The sequence below is a fragment of the Candoia aspera genome, chromosome 6 (genome assembly GCF_035149785.1).
Source record: "Candoia aspera isolate rCanAsp1 chromosome 6, rCanAsp1.hap2, whole genome shotgun sequence".
NCBI lineage: Eukaryota > Metazoa > Chordata > Lepidosauria > Squamata > Boidae > Candoia > Candoia aspera.
Window position 1 is genome coordinate 49952087 of NC_086158.1, and position 24182 is coordinate 49976268.

The following is a 24182-nucleotide window of genomic DNA, read 5'->3' on the forward strand; positions in this document are numbered from 1 at the left end:
TATCTACTAAGTCCAGTCCCTTAAATCTATTCTTCACCTCCACTGCATATTCCTGAGGAATATTCGTGAGCTCATATCTAGCTGATCTGTGGGTCTTCCCTAATCTCTTTAGTCTGATCCTAAATTGTGCAAGAAGAAGTTCATGGTCTGAACTACAGTCAGCTCCAGGCCTAGTTTTTACCGACTGTACAGATGTCCGCCACCTTTGGCTGCAAAGGATGTAATCAATCTGATTTCGGTGTTGTCCATCTGGTGAAGTCCATGTGTAAAGCCGTCTCTTAGGTTGTTGGAAGAGAGTGTTTGTTATGCAGAGTGAATTGTCTTGGCAAAATTCTATCAGCCTATGTCCTGCTTCGTTTTGTTCTCCCAGGCCATACTTACCTGTAATTCGAGGTGTCATTTGACTGCCCACCTTAGCATTCCAGTCTCCTGTGATGAAAATAACATCTCTTTTAGGCGTGTTGTCCAGTAGGTGCTGCAGATCCTCATAGAACTGCTCTACTTCAGCTTCTTCAGCATTTGTGGTTGGGGCGTATATTTGGATCACTGTGATGTTAGATGGCTTGCCCTGAATTCGAATTGAGATCATTCTGTCGTTTTTGGGGTTGTATCCAAGCACTGCTTTAGCCACTTTACTATTAATTATGAAGGCTACTCCATTTCTTCTGTGGTCCTCTTGTCCACAGTAGTAGATCTGGTGGTCATTTGATGTGAAGTGGCCCATTCCAGTCCATTTCAGTTCACTGACGCCCAGAATGTCTATCTTTAATCTTGACATCTCACCAATAACTACATCCAATTTGCCCTGGCTCATAGATCTTACATTCCAGGTTCCAATGGTGTGTTGATCCTTAGAACATCGGATTCGCTGTTCACCACCAGCACCGTCGGCCGCTAACCGTCCTTTCGGCTTTGAGCTAGCTGCGTCATCACGACTGGGGCTAGTTGAGCTCATCCTCTGTTCCTCCCCAGTAGCATTTTGACCATCTTCCGACCTGGGGGTCTCATCTTCCGATGGTATACCGACATATCTCTGGTTGTACTGATCCATTTAGTTTTCACGGCAAGAATACTGGGGTGGGTTGCCATTACCTTCCCCAGGGATCGCATTTAGTCTGACCTCTCTGTCATGACCTTCCCGTCTTGGGTGGCCCTTCACGGTTTAGCTCATGGCATCATTGAGGTGCTCAAGCTCCAGCACCACAACAAGGTAACGATCCTTTGCGGAGGGTCAACCAGGTATATATATGAAAAAGACTCAAAGAAGAGAATGGAGATTTTTGGAGCTCTGAAAAATGTTGATGGGGAACAGTGACTGTGAGACATTTGTGGGAGAGGTGGTTTAAGCCGATCAACCTGCCCCTTTGTAAATAAAAATGTTACAAAATGCCAGTCAGGTACTTTCCGAAGGAAATCATCCCAGAGAACTGGGATTCCTATATAAATATTGAAAAATATCAGCTATTCTGTTGTTAATGTGTTCTTCAGTTTGGGAGTTTTTCTAGCTGTGGCTGTGAGTACTCCACCTTGGATAATTTGATGCTATCCTCCAATTCAAACTGAATTTTACATATTTTTACAAATATGCTTAATAGAACTGCTTGTATTGCATGGTATAACTTTTACTTCCTATCCTAGATTTGTAAAAATGTTCCATTTATTCCTCTTTTCTGCTTCCTAATTTTTAGCTGTAAAAATATTTTCTTGGTTTATTTTACTGTTATTTTATACAAAAAGCACCACAAGACACTGAACTGCAAGGACTTTTAGTCATTCAGTTTATATATTTTCAGCAATATATTCCTAACACTTTATTTGCTTGCTGTCAATTTACAGCATATAAGAATTGCTGGAGTTTCTACCCTTTCCTTTTCTGTTGGCAAGGTTTCTGCTTTTTCAGGAGAGTCTTCTGCTTTTTTTAGCCTGCTATTTTTAACCGTTTTGGGACAAGTTCCTGCCTTTTCTAGCTGGAGTCTACTATGTTGTTTCCTTTTAAAATAACTACAGTATAACACACTTGAAAGAACTTAACCCATAAAACAGTACCTCTCAGCTTTTTTTCTATTCACCCTCTTTTCTGGAAGCAGCAAGAAAATTAAAATTAATTATGAAAGTACTATTTCCCCATCTTTTAGATATACGTGTATTGGAGAAAATTATGCTCACTGTCTCCAAGCACCTGACTACAATTGTGTCTTGCATTAGCTTAGGAGTGCCTTCTTAACATTAACTGAAACTGCCAGAAGATAAGTATGATACATACATGGTATTTTTGGGTCCTGGGAAGCCTTCCACACAGTGCTGCATCCCCATGTTCAGTCAAGCTCAGTTAAAGCCATCCTGGAAGTAGAGCTTGTATTCAAAACATATACTACTTAGTAGGCTTGCTTTCCCATTTAATCATCTGTCATGTAAGTGATTAAACATTAAATATATATAAATATGCATATTACAGGAACTTCAAAGTGCATTCTTGCCAAAGAGAAGGAACAATTAGATAACAAATAAGTTGTAAATCAAAGATAAAACAGAAGAAAAATTAAGTTCATTACCCATCTGTAGAAGGAAAGGCTATTACTATTTTATTTTCATTATAAATGTAATGATACAGAATCAAAATAGCCACAAAATAAACTGTCAGGCATGAATGTTGGCAGGCTCAGCTAGGATGGATGATTTAGTACTAATGAAGAGGATGTGTACAGTATAGTGAAGCAGTAGGAAGCAATATAGAAGCTTCCATTAGCAAAGAATTGTCCAGTTCAGCTATGCCACCTATAGTGTCAGAGGATTTGGTTTCTCAGCTCATCCCATTCCTGGCACCTGGAGCATCTTTCCCACATGAGTTAGGACTCCAATGTGTTAAGACTTCAACAGTACATGCTGACTAGGAATTTTGCAGGTTGAAGTCCTAGGAGATCTGGAAGATACCAAATTTGGGAAGGATAGTTTGGAAGATTCTTGCTCATAGTTTTAGAGTCCTAGACTGAACTGTCTACATTTCCTTTTCTGATTAGCAGCCCTGATAGAGCAGCACACATCAAGTGATCAGGCTCCTTTTAGATGTGGGCAGCTCTGATATTGCCCCATTTGTTTGTTTGTTTATTTCTCACATTTATATGGCTGCCATCTCACACAAGGCAACCCTGGGTGGCGTACAACAATCAGATAAAAACAGTGAGTAAATAAAAACAATAATTATAAAAAGATAAAATGATTATCAAAAATATGTTATCACAAAATTTAAAATATAACAGCCCCCGCGGAGAGAGCAAGAGTGTAAGAGTGAAGACATCTAAGAAAATCTCCCATTCCCAAAGACCCCCAGGCCTGACAACATAACTAGGTCTTGAGGGACTTCCTAAATGACAGCAGGGAAGGAGCTAGCCTAATTTCAGGGGGGAGAATGTTCCACAAGGAGGGAGCCACAGCAGAGAAGACCTGCCTTCTGGGACCCACTAAATGCAAGTCACTGGAGGGTGGAACCCGTAACATGCCCTCCCTGCTAGATCTAATGGGATGGGCTGATGTAATAGGGGAGAGGCGGTCCCTCAGATATCCCGGTCCTAAGGCATGAAGGGCTTTAAAGATCAAAACCAGCAGCTTGAACTGGACCTAGAAGCAGACTGGCAGCCAATGCAACTCACAAAGTAGAGATGTAATATGTGCGCTTCTAGGGGCACACATAACTGCTCACACTGCTGCATTCTGTACCAGTTGAAGCTTCCAGATACTGTTCAAGGGCAGCCCCATGTAGAGTGCATTACAATAATCCAATCTGGAGGTGATTAAGGCATGAGTGACAGTGAGCAGAGCCTCCCAATCCTGGAAGGTCATCTCATTGGTTGAAATTGTTCTCTTACCAGGGTTAGCTAAATAACATCTTCATTTATTATCTATCAATTAAGGGTTGTAATCTAAATACTTATGTACCTGTAATCTTGTACCTGAAGTTCAGTATATATGATCATAATAATTTATTAAGGGTTATCTAACTGATGTAGACAAACTCCTTTCTATACATTCACATATATGCCTGAGTCACATTCTCCTGAGGCTCAAGGGCTGAATCCAGATCAGTTTTGTTCTAGACAACAGTTTCAACTTTTATTGCCTTAAATCTCCAATAAATGTGGAAGCTATAGCTTGGGGAATGGAAAAAGTAGATCAGTTGTCTCATTCTTTCTCTGTCTCCACCCACCCATTTGGTCTGTAATCTTCATGTCAATTATATGTCCTTTGTTCATTGTAGTGGAATCAATTATTCTTGTGTACTAATGTCATTTAGGACATAAACACCAAGAAAAGCACATGCCAGACATCTCACATGTCATCCTAGTGCCATAGAGCCCCACCCTTAGACCAATGCCAAAATGTTACAAACTAACTAAAATTAAAATGAACCCTTCCCAAAAAACCCCAAATCTTATCCTGTCCATGATTCTGATTTGCAGATCTGCAAATGTTTAGTTTTCATTGTTTTAAAGTTGAACAAAACACTGTAATATGCCAAGTAAAAGGACTTGACAGTTTATTACTGCTGAAAAAAAAATGCTTTGGTAAGTCTTGGTGGTTCGAGAAAACAAGAGAAAAATCTGATCTGTTTCTAGTCTGGCATCCAATAGCTCCTCAAACTAATTTCTTGCTAAAAACAAAGCTAATATTTTCTCTTCAGTGGAGAGGGTCTTGTATTATAAACTGATATGCTGACTTCTCTGCTGCTTCTTATGTTTTTAATTCTAAAAAGTCTTGCTTTTCCTAAAACTGAAACGAAACATAATGAAAACATGATGGAAAAATATTTTATCACTTACTTCAGGGGGTGGCTAAAGCACTGTCCCACTGTTCTCTAGTGACCATGTGGATTCTGAATTTATTCCAGGTTTATCTGGCTGTCCTGCACTTGAGCTGGGCATTGGGATCAGAGGCAAAACATGCTGCTGTCAGAAGATGGGGTTAAAAAGAGCGGATGTGTTGATTTCTAGCAGTTTCCTTTTCGCTTGGAAAAGGCCCTTTTTTCATTTGAGAGGGGAGGAGAAAGATTTCAGTCAGGGTGGAGATTATATATGCAGGGAAGGAGAGGAAAAAAGAGGCTCGCTTCGTTCTGTTGCTTTTTGAGGAAAAAATGTAGGAAAATTATTGGAAAAAATGAAACACTCTGTAACTAAACCAGGATGACTCATAAGCAGAAGGAAGGAACTCCGTCCTTCAGCTGGTTCAGGCTATTCAACTAAGAAACTGAATATCCTCTGGTTCCCTAAATAATGTTTGATCAAGAATGGATTTTTGAAGGGTGTGTGTGTGTGTGTTCATGCATAGACAACATTGTTTAGCTACTCCCATGGGAACCAGTTATATTTACTTTGTCAACACTTTTGTCAGACTGCATTTTCTATGACTGTCAGCCGTGTGACATTTGCTCACTGGGAATTCTGGGATTTGCAGTCCACCACATCTGGAATAGATAAAATCAGGAATTTTGGTGAAGGCTTTTCCTACGAAAAGGGTTAGTATTAGTGATGAAAGATTTTATTACACACACACACACACACACACACACACAGAGTATCTGGTAAATATAGTGCCAAAATATGCAGGGAGGAGAAATTAGGTATCTCACATTTGGGCTGTGAAAATCTACAACTTGTCTCTAAGCTTCCAGAAAGTTACAGCAGAGTGAAATAGAACTCCACTATTTAATTTGAAGAAGAAGAGGGGGCCATGACTGTGCTAATCCCTTTTAACAATATTCTGAAATGGATTTTTATCTTCCAATGCAACAGCCCTGCTTTTCCTCATTGTAATGCCCAGAAAATAAAGAAGGATATTGAATTGGGGTGCTGTTGCCTAAAATTTACTGTTCTAGAAATGAAGTCTGGAAAGTTCCATTCTATTCCTCTTCTGGACCACTGATCCAGTCATTTTTGAAACTGCTCTGGTGATTTGTTGGAAATCAACTTTCTGAACTAGAGGTGATTTGTGTTATTCTAGATAAGGTTCCAAGGTCTGGAACACCACTAACTACTTCTGGTCTAGAGGATTAACTTCTGGAAAACTGTAGGATCACCCCTAGAATTGCAAGTTGAACATGATCCAGAAGAAAGTCTACCTATTTACTATTCCTAGCACAGTAGGTTGGCACACACTGACTTTATTTGCCAGTTTCCCTAGGTTAATCAGTTTCAGTTGCCTCCTTCCTCCATGAAGTTCTGTAAGAGAGGTATTTGCTCAGCAGCTAGTCAGTTTCAACTGTTCTGCTCTACAGAGGTAGCTAGTTGCACACTCATGGGAGGCCTGGCTTGAACTCTTTCTGTTCTGGTGTCTCTCCATCAGTTTATTTTTATTCCACATTATTTAACCCAAGCTTTAAAAATCTTTTAATCTTCTTTTGTTGTTTATTCGTTTAGTCGCTTCCGACTCTTCGTGACTTCATGGACCAGCCCACGCCAGAGCTTCCTGTCGGTCGTCAACACCCCCAGCTCCCCCAGGGACGAGTCCGTCACCTCTAGAATATCATCCATCCATCTTGCCCTTGGTCGGCCCCTCTTCCTTTTGCCTTCCACTCTCCCTAGCATCAGCATCTTCTCCAGGGTGTCCTGTCTTCTCATTATGTGGCCAAAGTATTTCAGTTTTGCCTTTAATATCATTCCCTCAAGTGAGCAGTCTGGCTTGATTTCCTGGAGGATGGACTGGTTGGATCTTCTTGCAGTCCAAGGCACTCTCAGAATTTTCCTCCAACACCACAGTTCAAAAGCATCGATCTTCCTTCGCTCAGCCTTCCTTATGGTCCAGCTCTCGCAGCCATATGTTACTACAGGGAACACCATTGCTTTAACTATGCGGGCCTTTGTTGTCAGTGTGATGTCTCTGCTCTTAACTATTTTATCGAGATTTGTCATTGCTCTTCTCCCAAGGATTAAGCGTCTTCTGATTTCCTGACTGCAGTCAGCATCTGCAGTAATCTTTGCACCTAGGAATACAAAGTCTTTCACTGCTTCTACATTTTCTCCCTCTATTTGCCAGTTATCAATCAAGCTGGTTGCCATAATCTTGGTTTTTTTGAGGTTTAGCTGCAAGCCAGCTTTTGCACTTTCTTCTTTCACCAAATCAACAATGTATTAAAAGAGATGGGGAAAGTTAAATAAGGAAAAAATCTCTTTAAGCTCTTGTACCTTCATAGTCCATATTCAAAAGGGATATCAGACTATTTCTCCTTAAGTCTTCAGTTCTCTGACTAAAGCAAGCAGGACCAAATTTTCTAATATTTTATTATCAAGAAATGCTATCCAGCTGAAAAGGAATTTTTTATACGGAATTTTTTTTCCAGCTAGTTTTATATTTTCAAACTATTGCATTTCTCAAGAGCAAATTAAAGCACATTCCTGTATTTGTAGATAATAAGAGAGGTCAATCCTATTTGAAATGTTAGTGGCTCCTGGTACCAGAACGTTTGAGTAACCTTACTTATTATGCCATTGCAACTTGCTGTGTTTATGATTTTTATTTTGTTGAAATAAAATAGTTTTAAGGTGCACTGGTACATCTTGACTATTAACTACTTCAATATTTCTCAGTTGAAGGGCTAACATGATGTCAGAACTCACTGTTGGCTAATTTAGATAACATCCTGGCATGAAAGGATAGCAGATTGTTAATTAGTTCATTTATTGTTGTTGTTGTTGTCAAGGAAAGGAAGGGGTACTTCTAGAATTCTCTGCCTTTAGTGCAGACCATCTTGGGGTATAATGCAGCTAAATATCAGGTTGTTGTATGCATGAGTCTGTAGATGCTATTTGGTACTTTAACTCAGGCAGCAAAGTGTTCTGAGCTGGCCCTGTTTTGACATTTCCCATATGTAGTCATAAATGTCAATTTTTCCTCCATAATCATAATGTCATGCGCTGCCTGCCTCTGAATAATACTCAGACACTGGTTCGTGGATCAGGCTCTGATTTATTCACAGCGCAGTTACAGCGTCGGAAGAAAAAAGCTGAGAGTGACAGGAGCGCGCCGGTGCGGGGTTTAAATACCCCGCGCCGGTCAGCGCCCCCTCACTCGCGGTCACGTCACCCCCCTTTGTCCAATACGTTGCCCTGCCGGTGGGTGAGGGGTTGTGAGGCCCCGCTGGCGTTCCGGGATCGCCCATCATCGGGTTTTCTATTCATCCGGTGATTGCTGTCAGCTGGGCGATCTCCGATGTATTGGCGCTGATGGCTTGGGTGTGCTCCGTGATCCGTTTAGTTATTGTCTGTTGGCCGTTAGTCGTTGTGAGTTGATGGCTACTTATCTTGAGCCCCTTCACCTCTTTCCTTGCTATTGTCATGTGTGCCATTGCGCTGATGACTTCAGCTCAACGGCACTCATGACACATAAAAGCAGATGGGAGACTGGTGTGATATATCTTGTCCTATAAGTGCATTTAACTTCTATTTATTATTATCACAGCTTTGCCATTATAGGCTTTCTTATTTATACAGGAAGGGATTCCTGGTCCCAGCATGATTGCAGACAGCTGAAGTAACAGATAAACACTTAAAAATAAAATCCCCGGGGACTGTTTTGTGCTAGCTGTCACCACAAAAAGAAAAAGAGAGAGCAAGAGAAAACAGCCCTTAGATGGTGGCTGCAATGTTTCTGTGGCTGTAACATTGCAGATGCCGAACAACTGCTATGGTTTCTGTGTCAGCAATTAATAGAAGAGACAGGAGTATGTTTAACATCAAGGTTATTGTTATTAGAAAATTGCTAGAGAGAGCACAAATTTTGGAAGTATACACTAGAAACAGACTACAGAGAGAAACAGAAGAAAAGAAGAGAGGTTAAAAATAGAGTTTCTGGCATTTGAATTAAAAAGCCACATTTCCATACTTAAAATACCCATATCTAAGGCTAGAGTTTTCTGTTTCTTCGCTCTCTTCTAACAGTCATCTGGATTTTTTCAGCCCACACATGCTATCCCTAATGTATGGCTGAGAGACATTCATGGAAGTATAGGTTAGGCTTGTGATGAATGCTTTACTTTTCAATATTTCAACTTCCCATTCACTTTTAAAAATTAAAACAGTCTAAAAAACCGAGGCAGGAAGTTTTGCCAGCAGGTGTTGGAATTCAGATGCTAAGCCATAAAACAATTTATTTGATTATACAGTGTTGGGCTTCAGGGTTTAGTGCTTAGTTGCCTTGCCTTTGAAGATGCCAGCCACAGTTGCTGGTGAAATAGTTGTCAGGAAATCTGTTGTCTAGACCAAGGTCACTAAAACCTGAAGCTCAACACTGCCCAACAGATACCAGCTGTGAAAGCTTACACCATTATATTGTTTGATTGTAGCTTAGCATGCAGTGTGAACCCAGCCATAGCTTATGAATTAGCCCATTTGTTCTACCTGGATATTGCTTCAAAAAGAACAGGTATATGTCACTCACTATGAGATACCTTTCCCAAAGTTGATTAGCTTTATTAGCATTACTTATGGAAATTGACTGGTGACAGGAGAAACCAATAAGCTCTATGACAATCAAGGAGAGTGAGATCTTAAGGACAATGGGAACAACTGCTGTTGATAGGACCTGTAGGCTTCCAAACAGGCATAAGTAATCAGTGTGATTATTGAATCATGCAATAATATGTAATAGATACCAGGGTCCCCCCTCTAGTCGTATATGTTTGTAAAGTGCGTGTGTGTTTAAGTCAGCATTGGACATTCTGTAAAGTAAAGGACATGACTTATTATAGCCAGCCTTTCTTTTTAAACATATAAAAAACTGCTGGTATTCTTCTGCTTCTCTTGCAAACAGAGAGTGGTTATGATATGCTTGTGCACATTCAAATACCTGTGCATCTACTCAAGTGGTAAGAGAAAAAGTAGGAAATTGAGTGTCCATGCAATCAGTGATTACATTCTCAAGTCCATTCAACCCCCTTCCAAAACTTGTTATGCTGTACCATGATTCATGTATTCATAGGAACACAGTGGATACATTCCTCTGTGTCTATAAGCAGATGATTCTGCTCAGGTTGGAAAACACAATAGGAATTAAAAGAAGCTAAAAGATATCGATCTTTTTTTAAAAAAACCCACCAGACAATTGATCAAGTTGGAGGAGGGGATATATCTTAAACTTTAACCCCCCTAGAAAAATCAACCCTAATGATTATATGCTGGAATTTTTAGTTATATTTCAGTTGAACTGGTGGATGTAAGAGAATAGATGTGGGTAAAATTTCCTCCAGTGTTTTTATCTCTTACAAATCTGGGATTATGGCAATCTTAATGATGGTGATGGTGATTAATGTCTAACTTATCCAAATAATCAACATTTTCTTCATGGATGACTTAAAACATTCAATTTCAAAGTTCATATTTATAAAACCGTAAAAAGAAGGTATAAAATCAACAGTGAATTCAGAGTACTACAGGAATAATTGCATTTTTCAAAAATGTACATTTCATTATATAGAAAATGTGGTTCCTCTTGCTTAGAAAAAAAGGTACAGCTGGAAGATACAGAACTATTTTCACTTGGTAGAAAATAGTAACAACAACAAATCCATGAACAAAATTTAGTATGACACTTCAGTGATTATCATCCTGTTAGTAAGAAAAACCTCTGAATGTACAACCAGGAATATCTATAATAATGTATTGCATGTAATAAGAATGCTTAATTTATGCCAGGTTTTGTATTTTTTCTTCCATTGCTTAAATTGTGGTTGGATACTTAATGATCAGATTACTATCAGCAAGGCTTCTCTTTTGAGAATATTACCCGCTAACAAAAACAGTGATTTTGTGTATTAAATAAACAAACAAACCACTTGAAGTACATTTCCATAATCCTTTCATCTATTTTGTCTGATGTGCACTTGAAATATATTTCATCTATCTGAGAACTTTCTTAAATATCCTTCTACTGTATCTCTAGTAATATTAACATTATTATTAATACAGCATGTGAGCACAGCTGGCTTTGGAGTGGCTGAGAATCTAGCAAAAGAAATTGAGAAAGTGGTAGCAGTTTGGATCTCCCTCCCTGTGCCAAGATTATTAGGTGGGCACTGAAGGGCCATGGCTGTGGGACAAGGGTCATAGGATGAACAGGTGCATCATTCAGTTTCACTGTTTCATGACTTGTACCTTTATGTGTGATTTATCTCTTATTGCAAAGAATTGTGCTGGAAACTATGGTATCTAGGTTTGTTTCTTCACCTGCATATTAACAGCTGATGGTGAGATGCACATTGTTGGCTGTTGCATGTGCATTGAACGCCAGAATGACACGTATGAATTCATCTGAACATCTGAACATTTCCTGTGCCTTTGAGCATTCCTGTAGTACCTGTTGAACCCGTACAAATGTTATTTTGAAGATCACAGCCTGTGGCTGTTCCAGAAGAAAGGAGCATATACAATAAATTTAAACAAATGTCAGAAAAACCAGTCCTGTGAGCCTGTTACAGCTTCAACCACTATTTATCAGTGACATCATTCTTAAGGCCAGAGTAGATGGGCAATGAGAAATGCATAAACAATTATCGTTGTTATTTTAGTTACCACATGGTTGCAAATTTGACTGGAGCAGCAGTGATGGTAAGTATGCTTAAGCCTCTTCCTGAAAGATTTTTTTGGTGATTTAAACCACCCTCCTATCATTTTACTTTCAACCAGCAAGTGTATGGGGAAAATATGGGATCTTTTCCCTTTGTAGAACAAAAACATCTTAGGAAAGGCAACTTCAGTTAGCAAAAGTTAAATTTCTCATAATTGCTCTGATCAGAAGTAGGACCCATGACTTCAGATATTATATTAAATCATAATGGCATGTTTCATATCTTGTACTAAATCATAAACCATGTTGTGCAAACCCCAACAGCTGTTTTGCACAACTTGCTCAGAAAAACCAAACAAAAGACAGCTTAGTACATTACGTAGACAGAATCATGTTGAAGGAGAAGCTAGAGGTGAAATTGTTGGGCTGATCGTTCCTTTTGTAGAATTCCATGGTTTTATCAAACTTCGTCTAATAATGTGTCCTTTTAGATTTTTATCTTCCTTTGTATCACTATATTATAAATACCTATGAAATCCATTGGTTAAGCCAGCTCCTTCCCAAACTGCTATTCTGCTACTTGGAGATTTTATCCACTTTGTTATCCATGACAGGCAATTTGCTTTATGGCATGGTTTAAAATTTGGAAGAGCAAGACCACCTCTCTCTTTAGAGTCTTGTAGGTTTTTCGTTTGACTCTAGGTCTTTTCCCATTCCATGTAAATTTACTGACAGTTTCTTGCCATTCTTGTAAAGTTGTCTCTGAAATCCTGATTGGCACCATTTGGAATAGATAGTTTATCTTGGGTAGTACATTCATTTTGATTACTGCAATTGATCCTAACCAAGATAACTTTAAGTTCCTCAACTTTTCAAAGTGTCTTTTAATATCTAGTCATAATTTAACATAGTTATTTTGGTATATTTCTTGATTGTTGCCTGTCAGATACAAATCAAGGTATTTTGCTAGGTGAGCCATTTGACAGCCAGATTCTTCTTGTGGAAGATTGATTTCTCCTTACGTTAAAAATCTTGTAATTATTTTTTTTTAGCATTGATTTTGTATCCAGAATATTCTCCAAAACTATGAATTGTTTTCAATAACTTTTGTAGTTCTATTATAGTTAATATTACCTCATCTGCATAACATTTAAGCTTATATTCCCTCTCTGTGAATTTTGAGACCTGTTATTTGTTTAATCATCTTGGCTTTTTTCTGCCAGTATTTCTAATGCAATGATGAATAATACAGGAGAGAGGGGACATCCTTGTCTGTTCCTTTACTGATTTAGAAATCTGCAGAGAGCACTCTGCATAATAAAGATTGGCCATAAGCTTTGCTTTCTGCTTTTCTTGTGAGATTTGATGACAACAGGCTAGATCAGTGTTCCTCCGCCTTGGCAACTTGTGTGGATTTCACCTCCTAGCATGCTGGTTGGGGAATTCTGAGAGTTGAAGTTGCCACCTCTTAAAGTTGCTGAGGTTGAGAGACACTGGGCTGGATGATGCATGTTCTCTGTAGGGCTTCCCTTCTCTGGAATAGTTCCCCCCCAGGTGAGATGCCTCCCATTCTTATGACTCCCCAAAGTCTGGTAACACTTGGTTTTTGGAAGGCCTTAGAGACTCAGTGGAGTCATTGTGGTCAGAATGGCTGTTACTGTTCTGTATAATTATTAATATATCATTATGTTTTATATTTTTTCACTGCCTAGAGACCTTGGTGGCTGAGGTATTTAATAAACCAAATAAATAAATTCATAGATCAGCGGTGAAGCACATAATTTGTATGTAGGCTCTAGGCAACTCCAGGTTGGACTAGGAAAAATCACTGTATCAAAACCCTGAAAAGCTCCTGCTGATCAACACAGACATTCTTGAACTAAATGGACTTTGCCTCATATCTGATTCCAACAGTTAGACCTTTTGTGTGGAATCCATTGGAGAAAAAGAAGAAACTACCAAATTACATTAATTGGTATCAAAAGGGCAATTTCTCTGGGGAGTCAAGCAAATGCCCACTTTGCTAGTCTGGTTGGGGCAGCTGCTCTGCGTTTATCAGTGGATCCAGGGCAGCTGCCAATTTATTTAGCTTCAGGACAGCTAAGTCAGATGATGTTGTCATATTCAAATACTCTATTAATAGGTTCATATCAGTGCCTTCAAGCAAATTTCACTTTGTTTCCATGTCCTTTTCAAAACATGTTCTTATGCCAAGGAGACTTTGGCATAGCATGCCATATGAGTCAAAACTAATTGCATGTTATAAACATAAAGGAAGCGATGAATTGTTCTTGAGATGATCAGGCATTTCTTGCTGGTTTATAGTGCCCTCTAGTGTCCTTGAAATAATGTTTTTGTGTATGTGTATTTAGTGCCTACAGTACTCATGAACATTTTTATGAGACATGAAATTATATTTTGTTTTGCTTTAGGAAATGTCTGACAGTAATAAATGGTAGCATTATTTACTCTTTGTTTTGCCTTCTCAGATAAAATGTGAAAATACCTGTTCTATGACTTTTTAATGTTCACTGGAAATTCAGCAAACAGCCTTTGTACAAACAAACAAACAAACAAACAAGGATTTTGGGTCCATATTTAATAACACCTGCTGCTACAAATGTGGAAGAATGGTCTACTTTTTGTTGTTTACTAATGTAAAAATCTTTCTAACAAAAATAAACTATAAACTGTCAAGTATGAACCACCTTATTTTATTTTTATCACCTACACTGTATCACAGCAACCATCTCTTTCAAGTTGTCATAGCCAACCAATCAACCAGTATCATCTATTTCTTCTAATATTTCCTTTTTCTCAAATCAGTTTAGGAGCTGAGCTTCGTCTCTGGGTCATCTCTTCTGATCTATCTTAAGGCCTCACTGGAAAAAAATGGTGTGGGGGTGGAATGTCACTTGTGGCTATTTTAGAAGGTATCATAATACATCTGGAAAAATGGCAGAATCTATTCTACAAGAGGATGAATCCAGGAAAATGCTCTCTATAATTATTTGTGTTCTCTGTTCACAGCCTGTCTACCCTCACACTTTACTGTAATACGCTGCATACTCTTTCTTTGGTGGATAAGGCTGTGCAATTTCTCTTGCCCAGTCGGTCCCATTTTGCATCAGCTCTTGACTGAGGCACAAAGGAGGCTTACACTTGTGCCAGTTCTTTAGAAGCTTGTTCATGGTTCCTTGATCTATGATGCCCAGCAGTTGTTCCTTTTCTTCCTCTGTTTCTGATGGTGCCTTCTCAGAAATGTGCATATGTGTGTGGCCCACGAAGAGGTCTCTGTTCATGTTCTCAAAGAATTGCTGGATGCAAATCTTGGCAAAGCTTTTAGCATGTTTTGTACAGGTCTCATCAAAGAGCTTCCGCTCAATATCAATGTAGTGGGACCAATATTTGCTTTTCAAGAAGGCAGATTGAGTAAAGCAGGGACGTATGGATCGGACAAGGAAAGCCAGCAGAGTTACTAGCAGCACAAAAAACCAGCCCATTGCCTGGAAAGGAAAAGAAAAGTCATAATAATATATTAAGCTAATAGGGTGGGTACGCTAGGGGTATTTGCTGATTTCACACAACACTAAAGTATGTATTTTGTTTAGTTTCTATTTAGGATCTTTCCCCATTTACACCTAACCACTTCACAAACATGTCTTGGCAACATCTTTTTTCAGCTGAGTCTCCATTGTCTTCATCTTATCACCAGCCTATGAGTGAGGTAGTCTTAAGATGGCTTTATCTGTATTGGCATTGAAGTAAAAAACTGACAATATCAATGGCAGCTGGAAGGTATACAAAACTTTGCTACCCATTAAGTTGGAAGTAAAGTCAAGTGATCAGTATTGGGTGGGATCAGAACAATGCTAACTGGCCATTTTAGGGTGATTCAGGAACATACCCTCCCCTCTAGTCCAAAGTCAGCATATCTGCCACCATTCTGATGTCACCTCTCTCAAACAGCTTGATATGGCAGTGCTATGTTAGTGGTTTATCAGAATTGCACCATGGTGGTTCAAAGTCAGTACTGTCAGTACTTGAATAAAAATATTTATCAGTTTAGTGCCAGGCTGAAATAGTGAAACAGTGGAATGATGGGACCATAATCCCAATTGCCCAGAGAAATCTGGAATTCAGCCTAAATACAGAAAAGAAAGGAAGAGGAGAGAAACCCTAAGTAAAAGTGCTGCTTGTGACTCAGGTCCCTTTGTGACTCTGATCTGATTCTTTTTCCATTTCATTCAGCTTGGGTTAAAACAGAATGGAGTATAGGAGAAGGCACACAGGAGTGATGGTTGCAAAATCGGGTAGCCAAACCTACCCCACTCCTGCTGCGGCACTTTGATTGGCTTTTTTTTTTTTTGCCAGCTAGTGACACACTGAAAAAGGAAGAGAACAAAGCCATAAGAATCAACCAATCATGTTGCTTCTTATGCAATCATGACAGTACCATTCAGTGGTTAACAGATGCAGCAGGGGCATGATAGGTATTGGCAATGTAAATGTCATGCTGACTCAAGGATTATTGGAGAGTACTTTAATTCAGAACTGGGGAAAGGCCTTCATTTTTCATGTGAATCCAGCAATTATGGTTTGTAAAACACGTTTATAGTTTAATATGATGTGTTGTCATGAGGGCCGTTGAGCTGAAGACATCAGCGCAATGGCACACATGACAATAACGAGGAAGCAGGGGAAGGGGCTCAAGATAAGCAGCCATCAACTCACAAAGAAGAAAGAAGAAGATACAAAGGCTAAGCGGATCGCGAGGCACACCCAAGCTGTTAGCGCTAGCGCAACGGAGATCGCCCAGCTGACAGCAATCACCGGATGAATAAGGAAACCGATGATGGGCGATCCCGGAGCGCCAGCGGGGCCTCGCAACCCCTCACCTACCAGCAAGACAGCATGTTGGACAAAGGGGGGATGACGTAACCCTGAGTGAGGGGGCGCTGACCGGCGCGGGGTATTTAAACCCCGCGCCGGCGCGCTCCTGTCACTCTCAGCTTTTTTCTACGACTGGCACTACGCGATGAATAAACCAGAGCCTGTTTCAACTGAATCAGTGTCTGCGCATTACTCGGCGGTAGGCAGTGCATGACATGTGTGAACCAAACCGATATGAGGCTTTGAAGTGACAAACTTGATTGCTTTTGAATTCTAGATATCTTAGGTTGGTATGTATATGAAGATAGTATCAAGAGATTGCACTGGAAGCCAGGCTCATGCCTCATGATGATTGCATGTACAAAATAGCATCTCCATATGGTTGACTATATATTTGTGGAAATTTCCCTAAAGACACCCTACTTCTTTAGGGTAGGGTGGAATGGGGTGAAAGAAAGGCAGCAAAAGTTCTATGTGTTCCCTTGGTGATAATAATAGAATGGAATGTTTCCCTTCTAATTATATAAAGATCTGATGCAAATACATTTAAGTCACATGAACATGTAGTGTTCATTTTTTAGAAAAACAGTGATTACTTGATTAGTATGCAACATAGAAAGGATTAGGGTCTTTACTGCCAAGCACTGCCAGTACACCAAAACCAGATTTTAAAAGTCGGTAACTTCCTTATCAGCTGACTATCTGGAAGGAATTTGCATCTCATATAAGATGCAGAAAATAGTGTTGACAGCAAACAACAGGATATGGCTGTGTGGGTTATAGTCTAGAATCATGGGTTATATTAAACTGCTTTTGCATGGCAAATGAATATGAAACAGGGGAAGAGTAATAATAGGAGGTAACATCCATTCTTTTATTTGCCTTGGAAAATTCATACATAAAATCATTAAATTGGGAATTAAGTTGTGCCTTGTAGCACATACAGTACACATAGTTGAGCACATAATGCATGCCTTCTAATCCTTAATTAGTGCATATTAAACCTTCATTTTATTCCCACAAAAATAAATGGGTCATTGTGGAGTAAATATGCACTATGACAGAATAATTTGTAGCAATATCATGAGAAATGAATCTTTGTGGAACATTTTAAGCTTGCTTCTATAAAGCTGGATCTCAAAAAGGTGAGGGCAGACTGTTCCACTTGCCTTACTCCATATGATGGTATGTGAGAAAGTCCTTGGGAGACTGGGCCAAGAGATGCAGCCAAGGGAACTGTCAGTTAAGAGACAGCACAGCCCGCAGCTGGATAGTAGGCGGGGCAAGAGGTTCAGAAGGGAACCTAGTTCCTGGGCTGTAAAGGAGATGGAGGGAGGGATGTACTTTCAGACTTGCAAGATTGATGTTGGCCTTGTAGGGTAAACCAGATAGGAATCACAATCAGATGAGCTATTTCTACTTTATTGTAAAGCTACATTGTCAGAATCTTTCAAGTCTGAAAGTACATCTCTCACCCATCTCCTTTACAGCCCAGGAACTAGGGAGGGTCCCTTCTGAACCTCTTGCCCCACCTATTATCCAGCTGTGGGCTGTGCTGTCTCTTATCTGACCGTTCCCTTGGCTGCGTCTTTTGGCCCAGTCTCCCAAGGTCTTTCCCATATACCATCACATTCCAGTAATAAAGAACTGTAGGTTGCCAGTTGATCCTTGGCTGTTCATAACCTGAGAAAATGCTGAAATAATTGAAAAACTTGTGATTTAGATACTTTCCAGATAGCTGTTGGCTTTGTCCCACAACCATAAGCAGCATTTTTACCCTGCTGTGCGGGGCTTATCTATACTCTTTATCTTCTGTTGCTTGAGCTGGCCAAGGCTGCCTGGTGGTCAATAGGCGAGCGCTAAAAGGGGCAGCCAGCCAATATCCCACCTCCTCCTTGTTCATCCTTAAGCATAATTTCTTATCCCACCTTGAGGGGAAAAAATCGCAACAGTCATGGAGTGAGGAACCAGCACAGTTGCTCCATTATATAAGTAAGACTTAATGGTGCCTTGCCCCTGGTGGGGGAGGGAAACCCCAGGAGCAGGAGTTCCTACCAATGGAAAGCTCTCTCCCCTGCAGCTCCAGAGGAGTAAGTTGATATTGATCAGCCAAGCTGATATTGATCAGATCCACTCCACACAAAAGCCCTGTGACATCATGAGGATGGGGGATGCATCAATTTAAAATCAGTGCTGCCCCCTTATGTAGAAGCATCCTCAGTGCCTTAGCTATCTGCAGCCTCTGAAAATCACTTCTAAGTTCAACTTTCTTCCCAGCCTTTGGAATCAAACATAACAAAATTTTCTGTAGCAGCCTTCTCTAGTCTTGTTTCTCTAGCATTCCAACCCCCATAATCTGGTTGGGGGTTTATAGAAGTTGAAGGATAACACAGTATGAAGGCACAGACTGGGAAAAGCTGTTTTATATAGACTAACTTGAGTCAGTTCCTACATTCACTATTGTTTGCTTACCTGTGAAATGCAGCGCAGATACCTGGTTGCCACCTCTCTGGCAATAAGTTCTTGGCCACTGTAAATCTCATTGCAGGGAATCTGGGCTAAAATCTTCCTGATCTCCTTCTCGGGGAGATGTCTATAACTGTTGTTTCCAAGTTTCTGCATGGGAACAGAGGTACTGAATGCACATATAAAACATTCCCCATGCAATAGTGTGACTGAGATCCAAATTGCAGGAGCAATCATAGCCCGCTGAGCCATGGAGCAGAACATGTAACGCAAGACAGCCGGGTCTTTCTGTCGCTTCCCTATGGGCCTTTTCCATTCTTCAGCCAACATGGAAACATTGTTATTCATCACAAAACCAAAGAGGAACAAGACTAAGGGAGGCACAAGCAGGATACCCATCCCATAGGCCAGATTGTAACCAGGTAGACATGGGCACATGAAATCAAAAGCCACATAGATCTGTGCACTCATGAGAGCCATAATGCCACATATGCCATTCATAAATGATTCCTGGTTGGACTGGAGGAACTGGAATATCATTCGGAATTTATCCATCTTCTTCGTTGCTTTATGAGCACTCTCTTGTAGAAATATCAAGGTGCCCTTTAGTTTTCCAGGAAAACAGAAGTTACAAAGAAAATGACAATAATCAGTGTAACATTCAACTTTCTGCTTCTCCAGCAATTCTTTAACTATTCAGAAAACATGCCTCTCCAATTCTCCATTGCTGTCTAAAAAAAGCGACTTTACCTTTCACCTCTGTTCTTCCCAGGACTTGGGGTATACTGCAATACCAGTTCTGAACCATCAGTTCTGGCCCCTTTTAGATAAGTCTTGGCTTAATACAAGGAAGGTTTCTTCTTTGTCTCTCTCACTCCCTCTCTTTTTAGCAGTCTGGATCCCTGATGGTGCTTCTTGCTGGAGAAAGGGATTCTCTCAAGCAGGTGTTTTGACTCTGTTCCAAGCACTTTTCATTTGTAAGAGGAAAGGCATCCCTCTGCTTTTGGGGAAGATGATTGCAGATGTCACAGGCTCCTCCCACAGCCCATAGAAAAACAGGATGCCCCACCTGCAGAAAGAAAGGGCTATGCAAAATTATGGGTGGGATGGAATCCATTCTGAATAAAAGGATTCTTGGGCAACAGAAATATTATTCAGTGGCTCTCTTTCTTCTTCTGATACTGTTTTGAAATTCAGAAATCAATCCCTGCCTGGTATTTTGAAGGGGGCTGGGATTTATGATTCAGGGAAAAAAAGGAAAAAAAGTACATTTTTATTTTCCCCCCCTAAAATTAGCTGTCAATAAATCAGTTTCAGTACTTACTCACTGAATGAAGTAATATTTTCATTTAGGTTTGCCTTCCTTCCACCAGTAGTCCGTCTGATGGCCTGAAGATAGATTTTGGCTCAGTTTTGTGTCTTGACTCCTGGCAACTGCTTGGATGAGCCCATGCAGTTTTTTTGGCAAGATTTCAGAAGTGGTTTGCCCTTGCCTCCTTCCTAGGGCTGAGAGAGACTGACTGGCCCAAGGTCACCCAGCTGGCTCTGTGCCCAAGGTGGGGCTAGAACTCACGGTCTCCTGGTTTCTAGCCTGGTGCCTCAACCACTTCACCAAACTGGCTCTGTCAGTAGAAGGCCTTGAAAAGAAGAATGAATAACCTTTGGAGCAGGGAAGGAAAAGGTCGTAGCAGGTAAGGCCATGTTCAGAGCCAGGTTTTACTATTTTTTTTCCTGAATTTGGGGTGTGGGAAGACTGAGGTTTTCCTTTGTTTTTAAAGCTGACTTTAGGCCTTGCACTATATTTTCTCTTTCTCTCCTCAAAATGGCAGGAAATAGTAAATAGTAAAGCAGTTGTGATTGGACAAGAAACTGGAGACCAAAACCAAAAAACCCAACCACCCCAAACAAAGCCAAACATGATGCATGCAGCTCTGGGGTCCCTGGTTACCCACTACTGCCTTAAAAGAATACCCCAGGACCAGCATTACTCTTAGGCGGAACTGAGGTACAGTATTGGGTTTGGGTTGATGAGCTATGTGCCATTCAGCCTTCCCTGTGGCCACTGGGATAATTTGCTGGCTTTGGTTTGAGCCTTTCCCCTCTGCTGAATGAAAGTATGACCTGCCAGTCATTGAGCTGGTAGAAAACTATCAGCCTAAAATTGGCTACCGCTACTGCTTCCATAGTCACTCTCTGCTCCTAAATGGTGGTGTCCATGACATATTACTGTGTCCATGGCATATTATGAAAAGGGACTGGTCCTTCCCTCCCCTCCCCTCCCCTCCCCTTCCAACAGCCACCAACCATTCCCCTTAATGTGGGAGGGGAATGGGGCTCAGAGAAGAGATGAGTCCTCACAGATGATGGCATCGCGCAGGAGAAATAGAACTTCAATAGGCTAACAATACAAATAAATAGTTCAGCTCAATACATAATATAAACAAATAACAGGATCTTAATCTGTGTTTAGCTCCAAGATTTTCTTCTGAATCTCCAATCCTTCTCCAGGCTGGAGTGTGTTTCTTACTTGACAGGAACCAGGCTAGGAAGCTAGACATCCTCTTATTATGGAAGGCAAAAGAACAAAGGGAGTTCCTCTCCCCTTTTAAAAGCTCATTTGAGAGAAAGGGAAACTTTCCTGAAGCAATGTAAATTAATAATATATTCAGAGGAACAATGATTTATTAAGTCTAACAACAGCAGTGTCACTAATAACATTAATTAATTAATTAATCTAATGTAATTAAATTAGAACACTCCCCAGAACAGCCACTGTCAGAAACCAGTCTGAACTTAGTTTATTTCTATTTTTTATTATTCTGCAATGTCTGTAAGAATTTAAAAATACCCTTTCATGGAAATCAATATGCAAATACAGTAGATCATCATGCAGCTTGTTCATCTTCAGGTTACTTTAGGAAATGGTCAATTTGATTAAAGCCCGTAGTAAATATGGAAGATCAGATTCATAATCTTTGTATTCTCATTATGTGAACGTACTTAAATTAGAACAGTCCCCAGCATGTATAGTAACCTACTGAGATGAATAGTTTTTTCTTGGTGTGCTGCGGTTAAATGTGCTTTCATTCATTGCTGATCTATTAAGAAGATAGGATATGCCTGGTCCTGCTCTTTTATTTCAAGGTATGAATTCTGAGCCACATAAACACAGAACAAAGGGATCAGGATAGAGTGTATGTGTCATCCACGCCTTTTAAAGCAGGTTTTAAAAATGTTTATAGCTTGTTCAGCTTCTTTTAATTCTGAATATTTGTGGTACTAAATGATGAGAGAATATGTACCCTGGCTGACAGCAAGATAAATAATGCAATCTGTTCTGAAAATGGCCAAAACTTAAATACAGGGATCCTATTTTAGCTAAATTTGCACATTGTGCAAAGCTGTTATTTGTTTAGTTGTGGTTTACTGAATAAGGTTACACATCATGGTAAGCCACAAACTGGATAGTTGTCAAGGGCTGATGGATATAGAAGTTTCTATTGTCAGCCCTTGCTAATTAATGTGAAGAATGGGTGAAAAGTGAAAAAGGTGAAAGGTCCCCTGTGCAAGCACCAAGTCATGTCTGACCCTTTGGGGGGACTCTGCTTTCGTGAGGTTTTCTTGGCAGACATGGGTAGAGCTATCATATCTAGGCTCCAAAAATCCTGACGACTAGTAGATAGCTGCAATTATATGGAAAACTTTAATGCTTTGCTGCCATCTAGTGATTGTCTGGATTTTTGCAGTCCAATTATGGTAGCTCCAGGAATGGGTAATTTGACATGGTAATCAGCTGGCATAGATGAGAATCAGGGACTAATTTAGCCCCCATTCCAAAGTGCTGCCATTCCTTCACCTGCCAGTGAAAATTGTTCAGGGTGCAATGTATCAGCCTGTGAGTGGTGATTAGAGAATCAATGGCTGCAGAATCAACAATCAAGCTTCAGTAGGGGAATCACTGCCTGAAGGTCCTGTAAAATATATGATCAGCCCTGAATGCATTTATTATAGGCTCAGGTCCATTTGTGTGAAAAGTTAGCATCTCAATAGCATGCTTACCTAGCCTGTTGATCACCCGTATGCAAATTAACATGTGAAAGGGTCAGAATAAAAAGTATACATGGAAAGTTTAGTTCAACAAAGATACAGCATTTTAATAATAACCAAATAACCAAAAATGTAATTCAAGTAAAAATAACTAAAAGGTAGGCATATTATTACAAAGCAATTTTCTATTAACAGCATAAAAAAAATCTTTGCAACTTAGCAGCCTCTGTTTCAGTCATCATAATTTGCAATGCCCTCCAAAAGGTCAGAAGTGCTACCACTGTCAGGAAGATATAGCTGCTGTTCTGTCATTGTTTTACATAGGATTTGCTCTAGTGGGATGGAAAATGCAATGTTTTTGAAGTTGTTTAAGTGCAGCTCCCATGATCCCTCACCCTTGGCCATACTGCTGGATATGCTGGGACCTGTAGCACAGTCATGGCTAGAAGGTCCCAGGTTGTCTGCTTCAGGTGAAGATGTGCATGGCTATCTTACCTTTCACTCTAGTCTAAATAAGAAATGATTCTTTAAAGCAAAAGATAAACAAAATTCATATACAGACATTCCTGTATCTCAAAAGATTTGTTTCTTTTTTACTGCCTACTTCCATTATTCACTAACAATTGCAGCTGTCTTTCTGATACACTAATAAAATCTGCTTGCTGTATCTGTTTCTCTGTTGGATAAGACTGTCAACTGAAATAAACAGATTCTGTCCTGTTCCTTTATGAGCATCTCTATCACATCACTACAACTCTATCATGCTTGCTTGCTTCAAGTGTCTTTTAATTCTGGTTGATGAACCTTTAACCCATTGTAATTCACTACAGTTGAATTCCTGCATTGCACTAAGGCATTTGATTTTGTCCATTTTTGGCTTATTGCTTAGAACAGTGGATAAATCCAGATAATTGGGACTGCAATATGCCATGATTTAAAAAAAAAATGGCTCTATATTACTTGTAAACCTGTCTTGTCTGAAAAATAATACGCTGTGAACTATTTTGTGTTCTGTGTCCTGAAGTTCTGTTATGATCTATGGCCAATGTAGAAGTAAAACTGGATTAAACTTGATACAATAAACTCCATAATTTAAATAATTCCAGTTGCTGTTTGGAAAGCTTCAGCTGCTTAGACTTTCACATCAAGGCAGTAGACCAGACCAACCCCTTTTCATCAACAGACATGTGACTTGGGAGTTGTCTAACTCTGAGAAGCCCCTGTTTCAA

The 24182-nt window shown here is 39.9% G+C and overlaps 1 protein-coding gene across 1 annotated transcript; it reads right to left on the bottom strand.

Annotated features, from left to right (window-relative positions):
• Nucleotides 1-14588: 14588 nt before the first annotated feature.
• Nucleotides 14589-19461, bottom strand: CALHM1 (calcium homeostasis modulator 1). Its single transcript, XM_063306138.1, has 2 exons — nt 18913-19461; nt 14589-15053 (listed from the first exon to the last, which is right to left on the bottom strand). The coding sequence occupies exons 1-2, from the start codon at nt 19459-19461 to the stop codon at nt 14589-14591; spliced, it is 1014 nt and encodes a 337-aa protein (XP_063162208.1).
• Between the last annotated feature and the right edge of the window lie 4721 nt (nt 19462-24182).